General features: G+C 39.1%; 1 protein-coding gene across 4 annotated transcripts in view; it reads right to left on the bottom strand.

The window, feature by feature from the left end:
• Positions 1–1,873: 1,873 nt before the first annotated feature.
• The window catches only part of TRIM2 (tripartite motif containing 2), a gene marked incomplete at its 3' end in the record, with an annotated part of 38,030 nt that continues 22,614 nt past the window's right edge, over positions 1,874–17,289 (bottom strand). For 3 of the 4 annotated variants that reach the window (XM_081999718.1, XM_081999719.1, XM_081999720.1), the window contains 6 exons: positions 16,010–16,113; positions 14,546–14,713; positions 7,544–7,712; positions 5,783–5,853; positions 3,043–3,183; positions 1,874–2,026 (listed from right to left, as the gene is read on the bottom strand). In XM_081999718.1, the coding sequence (XP_081855844.1) occupies positions 1,874–2,026; positions 3,043–3,183; positions 5,783–5,853; positions 7,544–7,712; positions 14,546–14,713; positions 16,010–16,113 (806 nt within the window). Of the gene's footprint in view, positions 2,027–3,042; positions 3,184–5,782; positions 5,854–7,531; positions 7,713–14,545; positions 14,714–16,009; positions 16,114–17,289 lie in introns of all 4 variants that reach the window. The other variant, XM_081999717.1, reaches the window with a different exon arrangement.

The raw sequence follows: 17,289 nt of genomic DNA, 5'->3' as shown, positions 1-17,289 counted from the left end.
TGCAAAAAATAAACAAGGGAAAGAAGAGGAAATATCTTTAAGAAACAGTAATTAAAAAACAGACAAACTCCACATTTAAGAACCTTGGGGTCTGCATTTTTACACATCAAATGCACCTTAACAAAAAAACCATTCGTTTTTCTCAAATTCATTGAAAAAACAACAATCTTAACCTTTTAGAAATAAGACAAATACTTATAACAAGTAATTTAACAAAGATTTCTTTCCATTTTGCAAACATGCTTAAAATACCCCCTTGCTCCTGACCCAATGCCCTTTTGTTTCAAGGCCCTAAAAATGAGAAAAGACAGACAGTACTTCCCAGGCTGTTGAGGGCATTGGCAACAAGCTCACCAGTTCCTCAAACGAGGTTTAAGAGTGAGCACCACTCCATCTATGTTAGGCTACAGTAGCAATTCATCCTTTGACTACTGGATTTAGAAATAAGAATAAAGCCGATGCTACTTTAAAAAGGACAAGTTCACACTTTAAAAAAAACATTAAAAACAGAACCAAGTCTCATGATTGTAAGCATTTCCAATTAAGTTAATACTTCAACAAAGAACACAGTAGAGAGATCCGGCAGGAAGAAGGAGGGACATTTTTCAGAGTACTGCCATCGTCAAATGGCATACATACGTTCCAGTTTGCTGAAATAACCTACATTTACTTTTTTTTTATTTTTGTGCCAATCAGTCATACATACATACATACAAATAAATCGGAACAAATCTCACAGTCCTTATTGTGTCCTCTAACAAAATTCCCTTTGATGAAGGACTTCAGGAATTGGTTCAAATTCATTCTTATTTGTAATGTATTTTTTCTCATGTAAAAACAATAGTTTTGGTAACCCTTGGCTTTCCTACACAACCTCTGTTTACCACAGTTCCTTCGGTTGTACAATGCAGGTCCTCCGTAGGGGTACCTCTCTGGCTTTCTGTCCTGTGTGATGCTGCATTTTATTTTATGGGTTAATACAATGAGTTGCCTTAAGGAAACATGGCAATGAACACATACGAAAGAGTGGCACGCATTGTAATAACCTGACAATGGTTGACATTGTAATAACCCTGATCCTAATGAACTAGTTTGGTGTCAAAAGGTCTGATATACAGAAATTCAGCTCTCACTAATGTATCATTACAATTAAGTTTTTCCAGAGCTTTAGAAATGTCAGGTCTCTGCAAAGTCCTTCCAGCACATTGAGCAAGAGGAAGAGTGAAAAACAAGCACATGAAACAATCCTTCATTAATCCCTCATGAGTAGGGAATTTGCATTGATTCTCATAGTGCTAAACGTTGAGCTGTGTTAGGTCTGACAGTTAGAGCTAGACGGATTTTGTGAGACTTAACCTTATACTAAAAGGACCTACTTGTTATAGATAGTAAGACTGAAGAATGTTAAAAGTGTAATACCTACCATGATAATGACATCTAGAAGATTCCCAGGATCACCTCTGGGTTAAATAATGCATAACAATGATACTTCTTGAAATTTGGAAGCTCTGAGCAGGAGCTACCCTTTGTAGTCCTCAAAACACTTTGGGGACTTTTCCCAAATTTTTCTCATTTTTGCCTAATTAGTTAATTCCAGTTCCATAAGTTGCAGTTTGCATTTAGTATCACATTGTCTTTATGAACTCGGTTAAAGAGGATTTTGTATATTAACCCTTACAACAAAAAGTTCAGTGAGAAACGTAAGAGGTGCAAGTCCTGTGTAAACAAGGTAAGTTTGGAAATTAACACGAGAAGTCCATAAAAGACTCCGTCGTTAATAAAAATGAACTCAAAGTAGGAGATATCCTGCATTGGATCTCTAGGACCAGTCTTTTCTTACAGGTGGACGATTATCCAGCTCCAGAGCTCATTGCTACTGTAAGTATCGATAGACCTTGAAGCAGTGATTTCCAGAGTCTGCAACTACAACATGGCCATCTGAAGTAAGGGCCAGACCTTGGGGACCATAAAGTGGGTCAGCAGAGGTGTTAATGTAGGATAAAAATGATCCACTTCCATCAAAAACCTTTGAGGGTGAGAAAGCACAGAATAAATGTTATGAATAAAAAAGAAAAATAGCAGACACAAGTCTGCTTGTACACAAGTCAGTTGTACCATTATATTTCTCATTTCTGAAACAGCTGACATACACTAGAATAAACAAGGGCAGAATCTGATCTGTTATTCCCATAATATACAAGCTTATATACAAATGTATTTTCTTATTAAAAAGAACTAATTAAAGCTGCCAGGATCTTTGGCAAGAATTAAACATGCAATGAAATTATAATAAGAGGAGCACCTTGGCTCTTCCTTGTTCTAAAAATAGCCAACTACCATAAATCAAACTCAATCAGGAACTCAGCCAACACCTTGTTTTCCTAACAAATATTACCATTGTGGCTAGCGTGACTCTTAGGTTCCCACACAGAGAAAACCAGGAATTTGTTTACACTGTTGACAGTGCTTCCTGAGAACAACTCATAAGCAGCTCCCTCGTTTTTATGATCAATGAAAACACTACATACACTTAGTTAACTTTTATTAGATATTCTTTGGCAAATAAGACTGTGTGATTAGCACTTGAAAGATAAGAAGAGTGTAACTCAACTTAAAAGCAGAATACTTCCTCAATATTTAAAAAAGATTATAAAAATCTGCTGCATTTGCCTCAGGGTCTATACAGATTATTTGCTTTTTCGTATTTTCCACCATGTCTCCAATCTTCTGATATGGTGATTATAAATTACTACCATCTCAGCGACGCTTGCAAGTCTCCTAAGTAATCAAATAGCTTTTGGGGAACTACTTCAGTGTAACCATCGGAGTTGCTAGCAGTCACACTGGGAAGTCCACAATTTGACACCACCAGTTTCAAAAGTGGACAGACCAGCAATGAGGCATATAAAAGGCTGCATTAGAAACCACATCACTTCTAATGCTGCTGTCCTGTTTCTTGGGAAGTCTGAAGACTTCAGTGACCAGAGTTATCAATCCATTAGTTTTCCGCATCAAGCACCTTTGAAATACAGAAATTTCTACCTGTATTCGGCTGTTTCCCCAGTCTGCTACGATAATATTTCCATTAGAATCTACAGCTACTCCAGTTGGTGCATTAAATTGTCCATTTCCTTCTCCATTTGATCCAAACTTCAGTATGAATTCTCCCTCCTGGTTAAATACCTGTACGGGTTAAAACAAAAACCTGAATACGACGTTGTATCAAGTATTAGTAATCTACTACTACCAGTTCACCTGTTAACAAAACTAGGAATTGAAGTGTTCCCAGGAACATCCCCCCCTACGCACATACACACACGCACTGAAGATGGGAGAAAAGGTGCCCATCTCTCCCGCTAGCTCCATTACACCACACAGTATTTCCCTTCTCATTTAAGATCTGATTCAGCTCGGACACAGGGGTGGAGGGCCCCAGGAACCCTTCTGCAGCTTGTGCACCTTGAATTAAGAAGAGCCGAGTGCAGATATGGCACTTGGAGTCAGTCCTACAGAAACACAACTGAGCAGATGCATTCTCCTCTGACTTTCATAATCTAACACATACTGAGAATCATGGCATGCTGCTCTCTGTATAGACAGTTCAGCAACTGAATTCTCTGTGATGGTTTAAGCAGCAGAAAGACGGAACTGATCAATGACTATTCTGTCAGTGACCTGGATGCACCAATGGCACCAAGTGAGATACAGGATGTGTTATTCACATAGTATCATAGCCATCTCTATTTTGGTCCATCCTGGACCCAGGCCCAGCTGTGCCACAAGGTCCAACAGCGTTCTTAGAGACCGGCTGTGGCTTGCACAAGAAAATGCAAAGTGCCAAGTGCACACTGAATTGCTAAGAAGGTGGGAGATGTGAGGAAATCATCCTATTCTTGAATGCCCACAGTGAACAGAGAAAAAGCATTTGGGGGAGGAAATTAATGAAGTACCAGGTTGGCGCCCGAGATGATTAAAGAAAGCAGAAAAAAATCAACTAATAAAAAAAGCAGGGGAAGACTTACTGCTCTCTCCCTGGGTTAAAATGGGGATAGTGAGTGACCGAGTGAGAGAGAAGCCTACATTGAGTAGGATTTTCTGTAGAAGATGCCTGAAGGAAGGAACGCACTCGAAGGTTAATGCAGGAAGGAGGATAATGTTGCTGAGTGAGGATGGATAATTCAAGACACCGGTGGCAGGAAGAGGCTTTGGGACACATAAAAGTGACATTTATTTATTTATTTATAAATTTATTTATTATTTAAAATGAAACGTACTCTCTGCTCTTTTCCCCACCATCTAACAAAAGATAACAGCATCACACAGATTATAACTTACTGTCCAGAGTGTCAACAATTGTCTGTACCAATTTAGAGAACACTACAAAAATAAGAATCTTTTCCAGTTAGTACCAAATTGTAACAAATAACATTTTTATCCCATTGAGTCAGACCAGAGACAGATGGGAACGCTCTGTTCTCATTAGGAATGCCATAACTATCAATTTGCTAAGCTGCCACACTTATTACATCTCTTCACTTGCTTTTTTTCATTTTAGTTTGCCTGTGTTGTTAAGTCTCTCCAGGCATTCTTGCTACCACGGCAAGCCCTGCTGCTGGAGGGGTAATTTATGGAGTCATAGGCCTGCTGCTGCTAAACCATGTAAACAATCTGCTTTAGGGCTCCTGCAGAAGTCTTGGTTTCTTTGTTGTAATCCCAACCACGAGTTGCTACTTCCTCTCTAATTCCAAAAGGATGCAAGAGCAAGGTCGCTATTCAAAAGCTAGGTGATTCCGCACTGCTCAGGACATGAGGGTGTCTACGATCAGATTGTGATTTCCTATTTCAGGTGAATAAATCAGATTTATCATTTCAGTTATGAACGGTGATGGACTGAGGATTCATCTTTGCGTTCAGTCAAATCCCTGGGATTTCACCTGTGCGTGGGACCGGCGCACATGGCCTGAGGACCCGGGTAGGACAGCGTTCTGTTGCCCGTGTCCTCCTGCTGCTGCTGCGTGTTAAGGGAGGGACAAAGAGTGTGGAAAGGGACTGAAAGGGAATGTCACGGCCTGAAAACAAACACGCACAGGTGAGTAATTTTTGAAATGGCCTGTAGCTCCATATACATTTTCCACCACATGACAGCTCAGTATGTATCCTTGTTTTGGTTTATTATTGGGACAAACAAATATACCACCCTATCTTACCATGACTGTCTCACAGGCCATGAGTCAGGACTTCCCGTGGGTGTAAGGACTAGTGGCCCAGAGCAGGAAGTACTGGATGAAAACGGATGGTCTGTGCTACACAGTTGTTAAGATGGGTTGTAAATGGATTCAGTACTCTTAGAACTTATAGATACAGAATTAAAGATTGGCTGGTATCTTTACTTTGTTATAATTTTATTCCACTAGAAATGTGGGAAGCTTTTACCGGGAAGATCAAAAGCAGTTACCAGACTTACTTAAAATAGGAAAGAACATAGGGTAAATCACAGGTTTGGCAGAGAGATAATAAAAATAACTAAGTTGATATTATTTATCTCAGGTACAATTTATATTTAAGCAATTGAATTAGAGAACATTATAGTGGCACCAAAGGCAATGGATTATATCTCCATTAAGCGACACACTGCATGCAAAGGTCTCTGAATGTGCAGTCCTTATATAAGACCTCATACGTTTAAAGTGTGACCTCTTTGTTTTTAACATTACTTTATTTTCCCCAAGAAAGTACCGTGATAAAATAAAAAGCTTTCCAAGTTGCTATTAATTGACAGTACCTTGACAGAATGGTTATGAAAATCTGTAACGATAATTTCATTGTTGCTGTTTACAGCTGCAAAATGAGGACCTGCAATGCAGAGAAAGAAAAAAAATAAATAAAAATAAAAATACCCCTAAATAAAAAATTTTGCTTAAATAAAAAAATTATTATATTTGGCTTCTAAGTAATAACAGTCAAATTGGGAATATCAATTTCAAATTAAGAGTAACTTCATTTCATATTTTAAAAAGCTCATCATACCTTTTTGTAAACACAAATAACTTCTTTTTCAACCAGTTGTCAGCTAGTGCTATCAATAAGCATTGTTCATTCCTTCCCCTCTCATGTGCAGATGCCTATGTAGATATTTATGTGCTTATTAACAAGACAAAACATGTAGTGCTTAGGCATAAAGTTGTATATACACTGAAAATAGTTCTCAAAAATGTTCATGTAAAGTCTTAATCAAAATCTTCAATGCTTTGTGTGCTTACTTCTTACAAGCATTTGAGCAAACAAGTTTTAGAATAAATACAAAAATTGTTTAGAAGAACACTATCAGGGAAAAAAGTGCATTTTTTGCTTTACTTTGTGTATTGACCTATGTGTGCAAACTTGAATAAAAAACAAATGGTAGCTTGAACAGAGGCAAGTACCTGAATCAAAATACTTGAGTATTTATATAACAGCTTGAGTTATTAAACAGATCAGAACTCAGTTTCCATTTTCACAGTACATCAGTGTAAACTATAAAAAGGGTGAAAACCTTTACACTGAAAAAATTCCAGTAAGGACAATTCACCTGTTTTACGTAGCCTACCACCAAGAAGACGTAATACATTTCTCAAATGCACCATTACAGAGTATTTGCACACTTCTTTTCAGGATGTATTCTTACAAATTTTAAAATGAAGGAAATTGGGCATAACCAGAAAATGTTGGTGACACCTAGCTGTGTTAAGAGCCAAAGCTCTCATAAATTAGATATATGGCACTTGTGCCAGAAGACATTGCAAGAGATCTCAAGTAATATAAAAGCAGTTATACCATTGATGCTATTTCTCTCTTACGCTGTGAACCAGTCAGAACATCAGACCAATCTATCACTACTTATTCAGTGTCCCAACACCCTCAAAATGACCTGTAATTTGTAATTTGGCATCTTCATTTCAAATTTTGAAAGAACAGCTACTCACTCAAAATATAGCAGTTGTCTTTTTTTAAATTTAATTGCATGTTCTAACTGACAGACACCAGGCGCAAGCAGTCAGTTGAATATAAGCGGCAATTTCCCCAAACTGGCATATTCCGTTTACATTAACTGTGTGTTCCTGATCTCAATCTTAACACTATCCCATTATATTCATTTTCTAATGGAAAGATACCACTTAGGGCATTGGTTAATGTGTATCTGATCATTGGAAACACAAAGCATGGTGCTTGAGTTGATTATCATGAACAGCTGAGTGTAGGCATTACAAAGCGTTTATAAAATGCTAGTTAGGATCAGTCTTTCTTGGGTGACTGATCTGAAATGCTTCCAGGCACAGAGAGGTAGATAACACAATGTGGTTACAGCTACATTTGCAGAACAGATGTTGCAGTCTTCCTGCCGAATTAAACAAATGCTGAAGTGAGTAGGAGCTGTATGTTTAGCAGAACCTTTCCCCTACAGGAAAAACGAGTAGGATATAGCGTCTTCAACATGCTCAAACATCATGCAAATGTGAGCAGAAGAGGCAAGAAAAGGGGATTTACATATTACCATCAAGTGTACCTGCAAACTGCTTGTCACCATTTCCTCGACTACCGAACCTGGTGACTATTTTTCCATTCGGCTGGAAGATGAAGACACAGCATGCTTTATTGTCCACTACAATGATGTGTCCATTACGATCCACAGAAACACCTTTAGGGCCCATGAGCTTCCCAGACCCAATTTTGGCCTAAAAGGGAAAACACAAAACAGGAAAATACGTTGGCATGATTGAAATATGTTAGTACAGTTCAAAGATTGTATTACAGGCACACAGTGGGACGGAGAGACATTTTTGTCATCAAAAGTTTCCCAGAGGGAAGTAATTGTTTTTATCAGCTCTTATTGTGCATTTCATAGTTTTTTCTTCAGCTGAAAATAAAGACTGCTTTCTGTATGTCCTTTCTAGAGTGGAAAAACTGCCACCTCAGGAACTCAGTCCAAACATACAACTCATGAGAAACACAATCATCATATTTGTGTGTCTTGATAAACTACAGCATCTGTCAGAAACCATCACAAAAGGCTGTATAGCCAGCACTAGTGTACCAGCAGGACAGGCAGACAGGCATAAAGGACTTCTGCCTCCTATTGCATACTATTCCCGAGTCCAACAATCCCCTGGTTACGGATGGAGAAACATGCCTTTACCACTGCCTGCTACATCAAAGCAGTCAGAGCTTACTCTTGGAGCATCAGAGCTGAGTGGGATGTAGGCTATGATGTCCTCTGTTGCATTTCTTGCGTGAATGAGACACCATGCAGCTTCTGACTGCTTTTGGAAAGAATTTGAGCAGAGCTAAAGCTCAGGATAACCTCTGTATGTTCCACTAGATCCATGTGAGATTGCTTCACTTGCTGCTTAGATACATGAAGTGTCAGCTGAAACATGCAAACGACATAGGATCATGCTGCCAAACAGCAAATAAAGTAATCTTTGAAACACTAAACAAATCAAAGCTTGCTCCTGTCTTAGGTAAATTATTTCCATCATTTTAAATAGGCCTGGTGACTACCAAAACCATCTGCCAGCATAATCAGCAACAGGAGGGGAATTGTATACGATAGTCCATATTGTATCAATGGAAAAACCTTCAGTGGAGATGAGGTGGATCTTGCACACAGTGAATTATTTGGAAAGGCTAGAGAGCTGTCAAAATAAAACCAGAAAATGTTAGAAGCAATCTATAGTAGGATCAAAAAGAAGGGTATCTAAGAAGGGGATCTAAGAAACAGCATCCAGAGCAAGCAGAAATTGAGGCTTCAAAGAGCCCTTGAGCTATCTGGGCATATACCCAAGAAGATTCTAGGATCACCTTGCAACCCGTTTCACATTTTTCACCATTTTGCTCTTTTTTTCAGGCAGAGATTCTAGAAATTGGTTTAATCTACATAAAATCAGTTGAGTTTTGACCTTTCAGTTAAAAAAAGGTTATACAAATATCACCTAATTTGGGGGGCGAGGGGAGCTGTTGTTGTTGGAATGTAGCAACTTGCTTTCTGGCTTTGGCTGTTTTTTTGAAAATGATGGACAGATTTGGAAGCATTTATCCAAGTTGGTTCTGAAAGTCAGGTCTCCTGCCAACCTCTTTACTATGCTGGACAGGCAATCTGTGTTGAAATTATGGATCCCAGAACTTTCAGTTCCTGTAGTAATTTGTGAGAGACACATCTTAGAAACTGAGGTCCATCTCTTTGGCGGAGAACTTAATTTCCTGTTTCCATTGGAATTTAAATGAAAGAGATACTAAGATATTTGTTGTCTTTATAAAACAAGGCGATTTTTCACCTCCCTGCCTTTGCAGGGTGGGACAGATCACCACCTAGAACAAGCAATGCTTCTGACTCCTGTGCTCCCCTCCCCTCCCTCCTGCAAGTGGTGAGGAGTAGCTGAAGCTCTTGTTAGTCTGTGACTATCAGGATGGAATAGATTACAGGGCATGGAGAAGATCCACAACCTAACTCGTGTCTCTCAATTCCCTAATGTTCTCAAAGCAAACAACCAGGTTAGTATCTGAAGGAGCTCAACTGCCCTTAGTAAGCCCCATGCTCCTATTCCACGATACATTCTCATGGGTGGGGTTGCAGGTAAAAATAGGAGCCACCTCAAAATAAAGCCCATCTAGGTTCCCTAAGGCTGTCTGGTACACAGTCACCAGCACTACTACACAGCTTCGTTCAATCTCAAATAAAGAAAACTCCGGGGGGTAAAACTTGCAGCTTCAAGACTATGCTTAGCCAACATGCAATGATCATATATCTGGTTTATGTTCAGGTATGTATGCTGTTATAAAATTGCTGAATATTTAGACAAAACCCACCTAATTAAATCATTGTAAAATATCCCCAGGGAAAACTACTAAAAATGACTTTGTGTTCTCCAGGGGAAAGATATGAGCGGACCTACAAAGTGTATTCAGGTTTGCATAACAACAAAGCAGCAAAAACAGAAACCAAATGCAAATCAGTAGATCTATTTCCTTTGGGGTGATTAAATCATATTCCCGTCTTTCCTCTGGGATGCCCATGTGTTTGTCTGCTTGTGCGTTGCACCACCTCCTTACCATCTTTCCAGGATTCCTATGGAAAAATGACTCAGACTCATGAGTACAGTGTCTTCCTGCCCATATAAATACATATGAAAAAAAAGCATTAATAAATCACATACTACATTAATGAGCACTCAGTGCTAAGAAAAGGAATAAAAATCACTATTCTTGGGCCAGGATTTAAAATATAATTTGCAGGCAGCAATAAATTATGCCCAGCTAGAGTTTGCAGTGCCTTTTAGTAAAAATCTCTGTTTTCATTTTAGATCAAAATATGCTGATGACACATTACTGGGTCTGGCTGAACATATGCTTTGTATATTTTTATTTCAGAAAGTTTCTTAGAATTATAGATTCGATTATTTAGAACAGAACATTATGAAACCCAGTCATTCCTGTTAAGTGTATGAATGGAAGTATTTTCAGACTTTTCTGCCATTAGAAATGAATAAAGTATAATGAATCATCTAAACCCTTAATACAAATAATGTGTTTAATTGAATTCAGTCAAGGACATTATGTCCCTTATTTTATAGGCTCTTATGAACTTAGACTGGTTTTCAAATATGTGTTTATAGAGTGTCGTGGTTTAGCCCCAGCCAGCAACTAAGCACCACGCAGCCGCTCGCTCACTGCCCCTCCCACAGTAGGGTGGGGGAGAGAATTAGGAAAAAAAAAAACCTTGTGGGTTGAGATAAACACAGTTTAATAGGACAGAAAGAAAGAAGGAAACAACAATGATAATACCGACAAAGGAATGTACAAGAACAAGTGATGCCCAATACAGCAATTGCTCACCACCCCGTGATCGACAGCCTGTCCCCAAGCAGCGATTTCCGCCCCCCGGCCAACTCCAGTTTATGTACTGGGCATGACGTCGTATGGTAGGGAATATCTCTTTGGCCAGTCTGGGTCAGCTGTCCCGGCTGTGTCCCCTCCCAGCTCCCCGTGCACCCCCAGCCTGCTCGCTGGCAGGCCAGCACAAGAAGCTGGACTGTCCTTGACTGCTCAGCAGCAACCCAAAACATCAGCACATTATCAACAGTTTCTCATCCCAAATCCAAAACAGTCTCACACTGGCTTCTGTGAAGAAAACCAGCTCTATCCTGGCTGAAACCAGGACAAGAGTCACCCTACCCGGGTAGAAAATATTCTACTGTGGGATATTCCTAGAGGTAAAAAAATCAGCTAGCCTATATAAAAATTTATAAAGACTTTTCCACTGTAGAAGTAGGTGTGCTAGGTCTTTAAATTTAACTTCACCAATCTCGTTGCTGTCTGAAAGGTTCATGATTGTCAGGAATTAATTTACAGACTTTCAACATACCATCTTTCCCTGTTTGAGAACTTCCCTAATACAGAGATACAGCTTTGTCACACATTGCAGTGTCGCTCAATACATGGATTTATCATTCACATGACTGTCTTAATTCAACTGTGACCACTTAACCACACTCCACAGAACTATTCCTATCTGAACATGCAACCAGCTTCAAGCTTCTCCCTTCTTAATTCTTCTAATGAGACGAGAAAAAAGAAGTCTGACAGATAAAATGTTTCTTTTCATCTTTTCCTACTCATCTAAACTTGATCTTAACTTGACTTGCAGCCCTGTTTGGCTGATAACAAGCTATCTCAGATACAACCCTTGCAGACTAGAAAGAAAGTAATACTCTCCTCAGAGGACCAATAATCATTCTCTTGGCTCTGTTCTCCATTTCCTTCACTAGGTTTGACCACCACCACTGGCACAGAAGCTTATACTGCTGCTTCACCATGCATTCTCTCTTTAGCCTAGCAATATGTCTTCTATACAAGTTTTCTTAAGCAAATCCAGAGTAATTTACAGAGGAAGCCAGCACTGTTATCTGCCTTTTATAGAGAAGGAAAATAAAGCACTGGGAAGTCAGATGAAGATCACTAGTCACCTGAGAGACCCGTGGCGTGGCCAGAAACAGAAGTCCCAATTCCTAAGAACCCATCTGAGGCTTTGTTGTTCACAGGGTAACACAGCCCTTCATTTTAAGTTTTACAGCCTTGAGAAAACGGAGCTCTGTCTCTGTTGCTACCAGCGACTGAGGAAGGTGACACTTTTCTGCCTGGCAGGGAAGGTTGCTGGGGCGAGTCAGCCCAGTGCTGTAATCAGGGAGATGCCTGGGCCTGGCTCCAGGGGAAATTTGCCTTCTGGCTCACATGACTATGAAAATGCTGCTAGGGGACAGTAAATGTGTAAGTAGAGAAAGAAAGGGACAACAACAAAAATAGTTAGATTAAGTTCAAAACAGCCCCCTGATAATGCTGAGTTAACAACTAGCAGACCACCTGCACCAGAGATCATATACAATGACTTGCAGGCACAGTTCTTTGAAGGGAAACACCATTATCCCTTTATTTCTCTCTCTCTCTCTCTCTCTCTCTCTCTTAGCAAGTGTTGCCCAATTTAATCTGACAAAGGCCCTGCAAGAATTACCACTGCCAACACACAAGAAATTACAAGGCTTTGCCCAGATTCCCACAGGCTAGATCTGTTATATCAGTGTCCTGTGTTTCAACCATATGATTATGCCTGCCCTCCATATATAAAATGCTTCCACAAACATTTGTATATTTTTCTCTCGTAAATATAGCCCGTTGCATTCAATCTAAAAACAGTATTTTATATCACTGATGTTTCATCTCTCATTTAATCAGTCTAGTCCCAAGAACTATAAAGTCTGATGCATTAACTTGTATTAACCACACAAACATTGCCAACTCTACATAGCTCTTGCAATCCAACAAAAGCATTGAATAAAACCAAAGCTAGGCTCCACGTCAGAGAAACTACCTTAATAATTCATTTTTTTCAATACCTGTCTCCCAGCTGGTAGTGAATAGCACATAGGGTCCCAGCTCCTCCAGAGCCATGGCTTTTTCCTCCAGAGCTGGCACTATCCGAAATGCTGGATTTACAGCATGTCTTGAGAAGGAAGGAAAATGAGCCCTCCATGCTCTGCTTCCAGATCAAGCCAGTTCACATTAAAGATGTTAATAATTATTTAAAACATGCTTAGGTTACTCAGCGTATTTGGATTCTTAACTAAATTACATATTTCTTTGGTTATGTTTTGGAGTCTCCATTTCATTCAAGGACTTCAGCCAAAACCAAGGTTTTCCTGTGTAGCTGTACATTTTCAAAACTACTTGACAAGAAAAATCACATACTCTCTGCAAATGCAAGTAATTTGTATTTTTTTAACACTTGCATTGCATATTAGTATTGTTTTATTTTAGCCTCAAGACTACACAGGATCTGGATGCTTTTAAAAGCATACATGTCTGTTTTCCAGATGGAGGTCACTGAGGGCTCTGCAAGCACAATTGCCTATTTGCTATAGCATTTGTCACTTTGCAAAGACTATTCAAAAGGAGGACATTTCTTGGTACACGTGAGCAGCTCAGGACCTGAGCTTTTTGGTCATCACGTTGCCAGAAAATTAGCCAAACAGGCAATTTCTCTCCAATGCAGGACTCCAGAACTAAGTAACTATGGTAGAAATTTGCCTGCGGGTCCTTTATCTCACTGAACAGTGTATACTGTTAACCTCTGCTGTCAGTGGCTACTTCTAGGATGCATCGCCAGACTCAGTAACAGGGATTCAGAGAACAGCACTAGATGGAGGCAATCTTTAATTCTCTCTGGAATTGCACCTGAACCCAAGCAAAATAAATACTGCAGGTTGGCAAGCATCAGTGTAGTGTAGTAGCTGCCTTCTTATTTTACTCCTATTAAAGGGATCAGAGTTGCTATGAAAATAAGAGGTATGCTTTTCTCAGAACTTCTTATTTCTGAAGCCTGAGACATTATTTCTGCCTTTCAGTTTTTCCAGTGCACATAACCCCACCTAAAACACTCCTGTCTATGCTGTAGCACTGGAACAACATCCTGGGTTGCCCTTCCTTGCATTTATTGCCAACAGGATCATACATGAATTATACACTCGATTTGCTGACACGTATGGAGTAAATAAAGGAAGTCATCATCAGTCTGCCACCTTATTTTTCTCCTCCGTATGTCACTGAAGAGCCTCATGTCCTCCTCGTAAGTTTTTATGTCTGTCTGTGTGTTTATACATATATGCACATGCCTTTCTGTATAATCAGAATACTAATGACATGAAGGTTGTTGAACTAGTTGAACTAGACTTGAGCACATGAGCTATGCTTGACTATAAGTTACAGAAAGGCATCCAAGCACCTAGTATGCAGAAATATAAAATGGAACATATAATCTGTATTTGGTAGAACATTAGTATCACAGCTGTGACCTCTTCCTATGAATTACACAGCATGGCTGTGTCATGGGTTTTCACATCACAACAATCAAATTTGGACCAAGTTACAACCAAACTATGTAGTTTCTTGACCAAAAAAAACATTTGCTTTCCTTTGTACGATGGAGAAAGCTCAGGAGAGTTCACATGATAACTTGTACCTTAAATTTTCCATCTGATGAGAATATGCTAACCCATTTGTTATCGTAATCTGCAATAATGATGTCACCACTGGGATGCACAGCCACTCCTGTTGGCCGCTGCAACTGGCCAGGAGACCTTCCTCGTATGCCAAAACGGCTTTTGAACTGACCATCATTGGAAAATATCTGTAACAGAAAACATTCATTTTAAAATTAAGTCTGCATAGTAACATCATCTATTTCTTGGAGCTTAGATTTTAGCAAGTCACTAATGAACACTATAGTCAGAAAGAGAGTTAGGAACATGAAGCACTTTTACACAGCCCATGTTTGAAAGTGATATGCCTAATTGAAGAGGAGGCTTCCACCTGGACCCTAATTTCAAAATAAAGAAGTTGTCTGCACTTACATTGCACTGTTTCTTCAGTCATCTCAAAGTATTTTACAAACATTTGTGAATTAAGTTTCACAATGTCCCTCTCAGCTGGAAGGAAGTGTATTATTCCCGTAGTAGACATGAGGAAACTGAGGCACTGAGTGACATGGCCACAGTCAAACACTAAGTCTGTAGAAAAGGTAGGAATAAAAGCTAAAAGAGAATTTCAAAATTTAATTATTTGACTTAGGGATAAGTATTAGGCCGCTCCCTGAGAGATACTTTAGGCACACAAAATCCAGTCCACTGGTTGTGTACCCAAGTCAGCTAATTAGACACTGAAGTTCCTCTGAAGTGGCTGCAAATTACAAAGTGTGAGGGTGCTGATGAATATTTGACTCTGTCTCTTTGAAAAAGCCTGGAAATGACTTCTTACTGCATGTGGCTTGCTGGTTCTCACATACCAAAGAACAAGCCACACACTGCTGCCTTGTTCATTGCTACCACGTGGGCAGCCTGAAGAGTGATGACAAATTGTTAATGGTAAAAAAGATACATGGCAAGCAAAAGAAAAAACACAGCTTCATTTTCACACAGGTTACAGAAGCCAAGAAACCATGGGTGTCAGGGGTGCTACCACACAAAAGATTTGATCATGATATCAGACAGAAAAGTCTAAAAGCCATTTGAAAATGACATCTACATGTTTATTTTTCTATTTGTATTTGCTTAAGAAATTATATTTGTGGCACCTTGCCCTAGATTTATATTTGGAAACACAGAGTGATAAATTTACAATGTAAAATGGTATTTACAAAAAGGCATTTTCCAGATTATTGCACCGCTTGTTTTCTTCATTCATTGCCAAACATCACAAGGAAAGGAAATAAACTCTGATATACATACTTGATACAGTGTAGATCTGAAAAAGCTAGCTGCAGGTCAAGAAGATGGAATGATAATGGATGATAAACAAGTTGAGCTTCCTCTGTATTTTCTGTATCTGCTTGAACCATACAAAATGTGTCTTTCCTGGACTACAAAGAAGGCAGAGGTGTGGGAGCGGGGAGAAAATGAAAAATACTGGAAGTGGCATATCCTCATACCTGCACGCACTGGTTGTTACTGTCTGCTATTAGTATTTTTCCATTTGTAGATGCAGCTACACCTTGAAGATTTGTAAATTCCCCTTTGTTTCTTCCTTTGGTGCCTAAAATTGAACACAAAGCACATAAGAAAACAGGTTAGACAGGACTAATCAGTTAGGATCTAAATGTCAACACATACATTTATTACATCCTTGATCTATAGATTTCTATTTTGGAGAGTTCTTATCACTGCTACAACTTCAAAGAACCATCTCAGTAACAGATCCACAATTCTGAGTACAAGAATGGATTGTTCTTACTCTTTGGCATGTATGCCATCTAAGCCCCCACCAACATAATTACCTCTTTCGCCTTCACAAATCAAAGTGTTCACAATTTGCCTCTTGTGTGAGGGAACTAGTGAAATGCTTTTTCATAAATGATGGACTTTTTTTAAACTGCAGATTTTTATCCAGCTGAGAAGGCAAAGAAAGGGGTGGTACTGTGGGAACATACAGACCAAGGCTAAGATAAGAACCTGGACAGATGACAAGGTTTTAGTATAGTTAGCTAAATCTCCTCAGTGAAGTCACAAAGTTGAGATAAAACATATTGGTGATCACTTTGGATGGGGTCATTTCAAGACAGGGAAGTTTCCTATTTACTCATAAACAGTTTTTAGTCATAGATTCCCTTAGAAAGGAATAAATTTTTTTTCATAAATTTCATAAATTTAATAAATTCCTTTACAATGGAAACTCAGATGAAGAACTGGGTTTTAATGATTGGGACATGTGGGATGATGAAGACCAACACCTGGAGACTGAATGCTTCTGCAAAGACCTTAGATTATTCCAGTGTATTAAAGCAGTGTACATACACAAAGGTCCCATTTTTACCCAGGACAAACGCAATAGTGATTTACATAGAACCAGAAGTCTTTTCTCCAGTGGCTTAAGGGGATAAGGAGCTGTAAAATGTCAAATTTTCACAAAAGTTCATTAAGTTTAGGTGCCTCATTACTTAGATGCTTGTTCTGAGATGTTCTAAGGACAGTCACACAGCAAACTGGTGTCTTTAAAAGGTCAGCCCTAAAGTAGTTGGTCCAAATTACACCTGGAGCACAGGAACAGTATCCAAATTCCTGCTTTGTTTGGAAAGGAGCCTCAGGGGTCTTTAGACAATATTGCAGTTATGATCTTGGACCCCACAGTTATTCATAATGAATGAACAAATTTTGAAACAAAACAATTTTATAAGCTGTTCTTTTCAAGACTTGGATGCAGCACTATTTTTCC

The sequence above is a fragment of the Phaethon aethereus genome (genome assembly GCF_964289735.1).
Source record: "Phaethon aethereus genome assembly, chromosome: 4".
NCBI classification, from domain to species: domain Eukaryota; kingdom Metazoa; phylum Chordata; class Aves; order Phaethontiformes; family Phaethontidae; genus Phaethon; species Phaethon aethereus.
The sequence above is the reverse complement of the archived record's forward strand: the minus strand, read 5'-3'. Positions and strand labels throughout refer to the sequence as shown.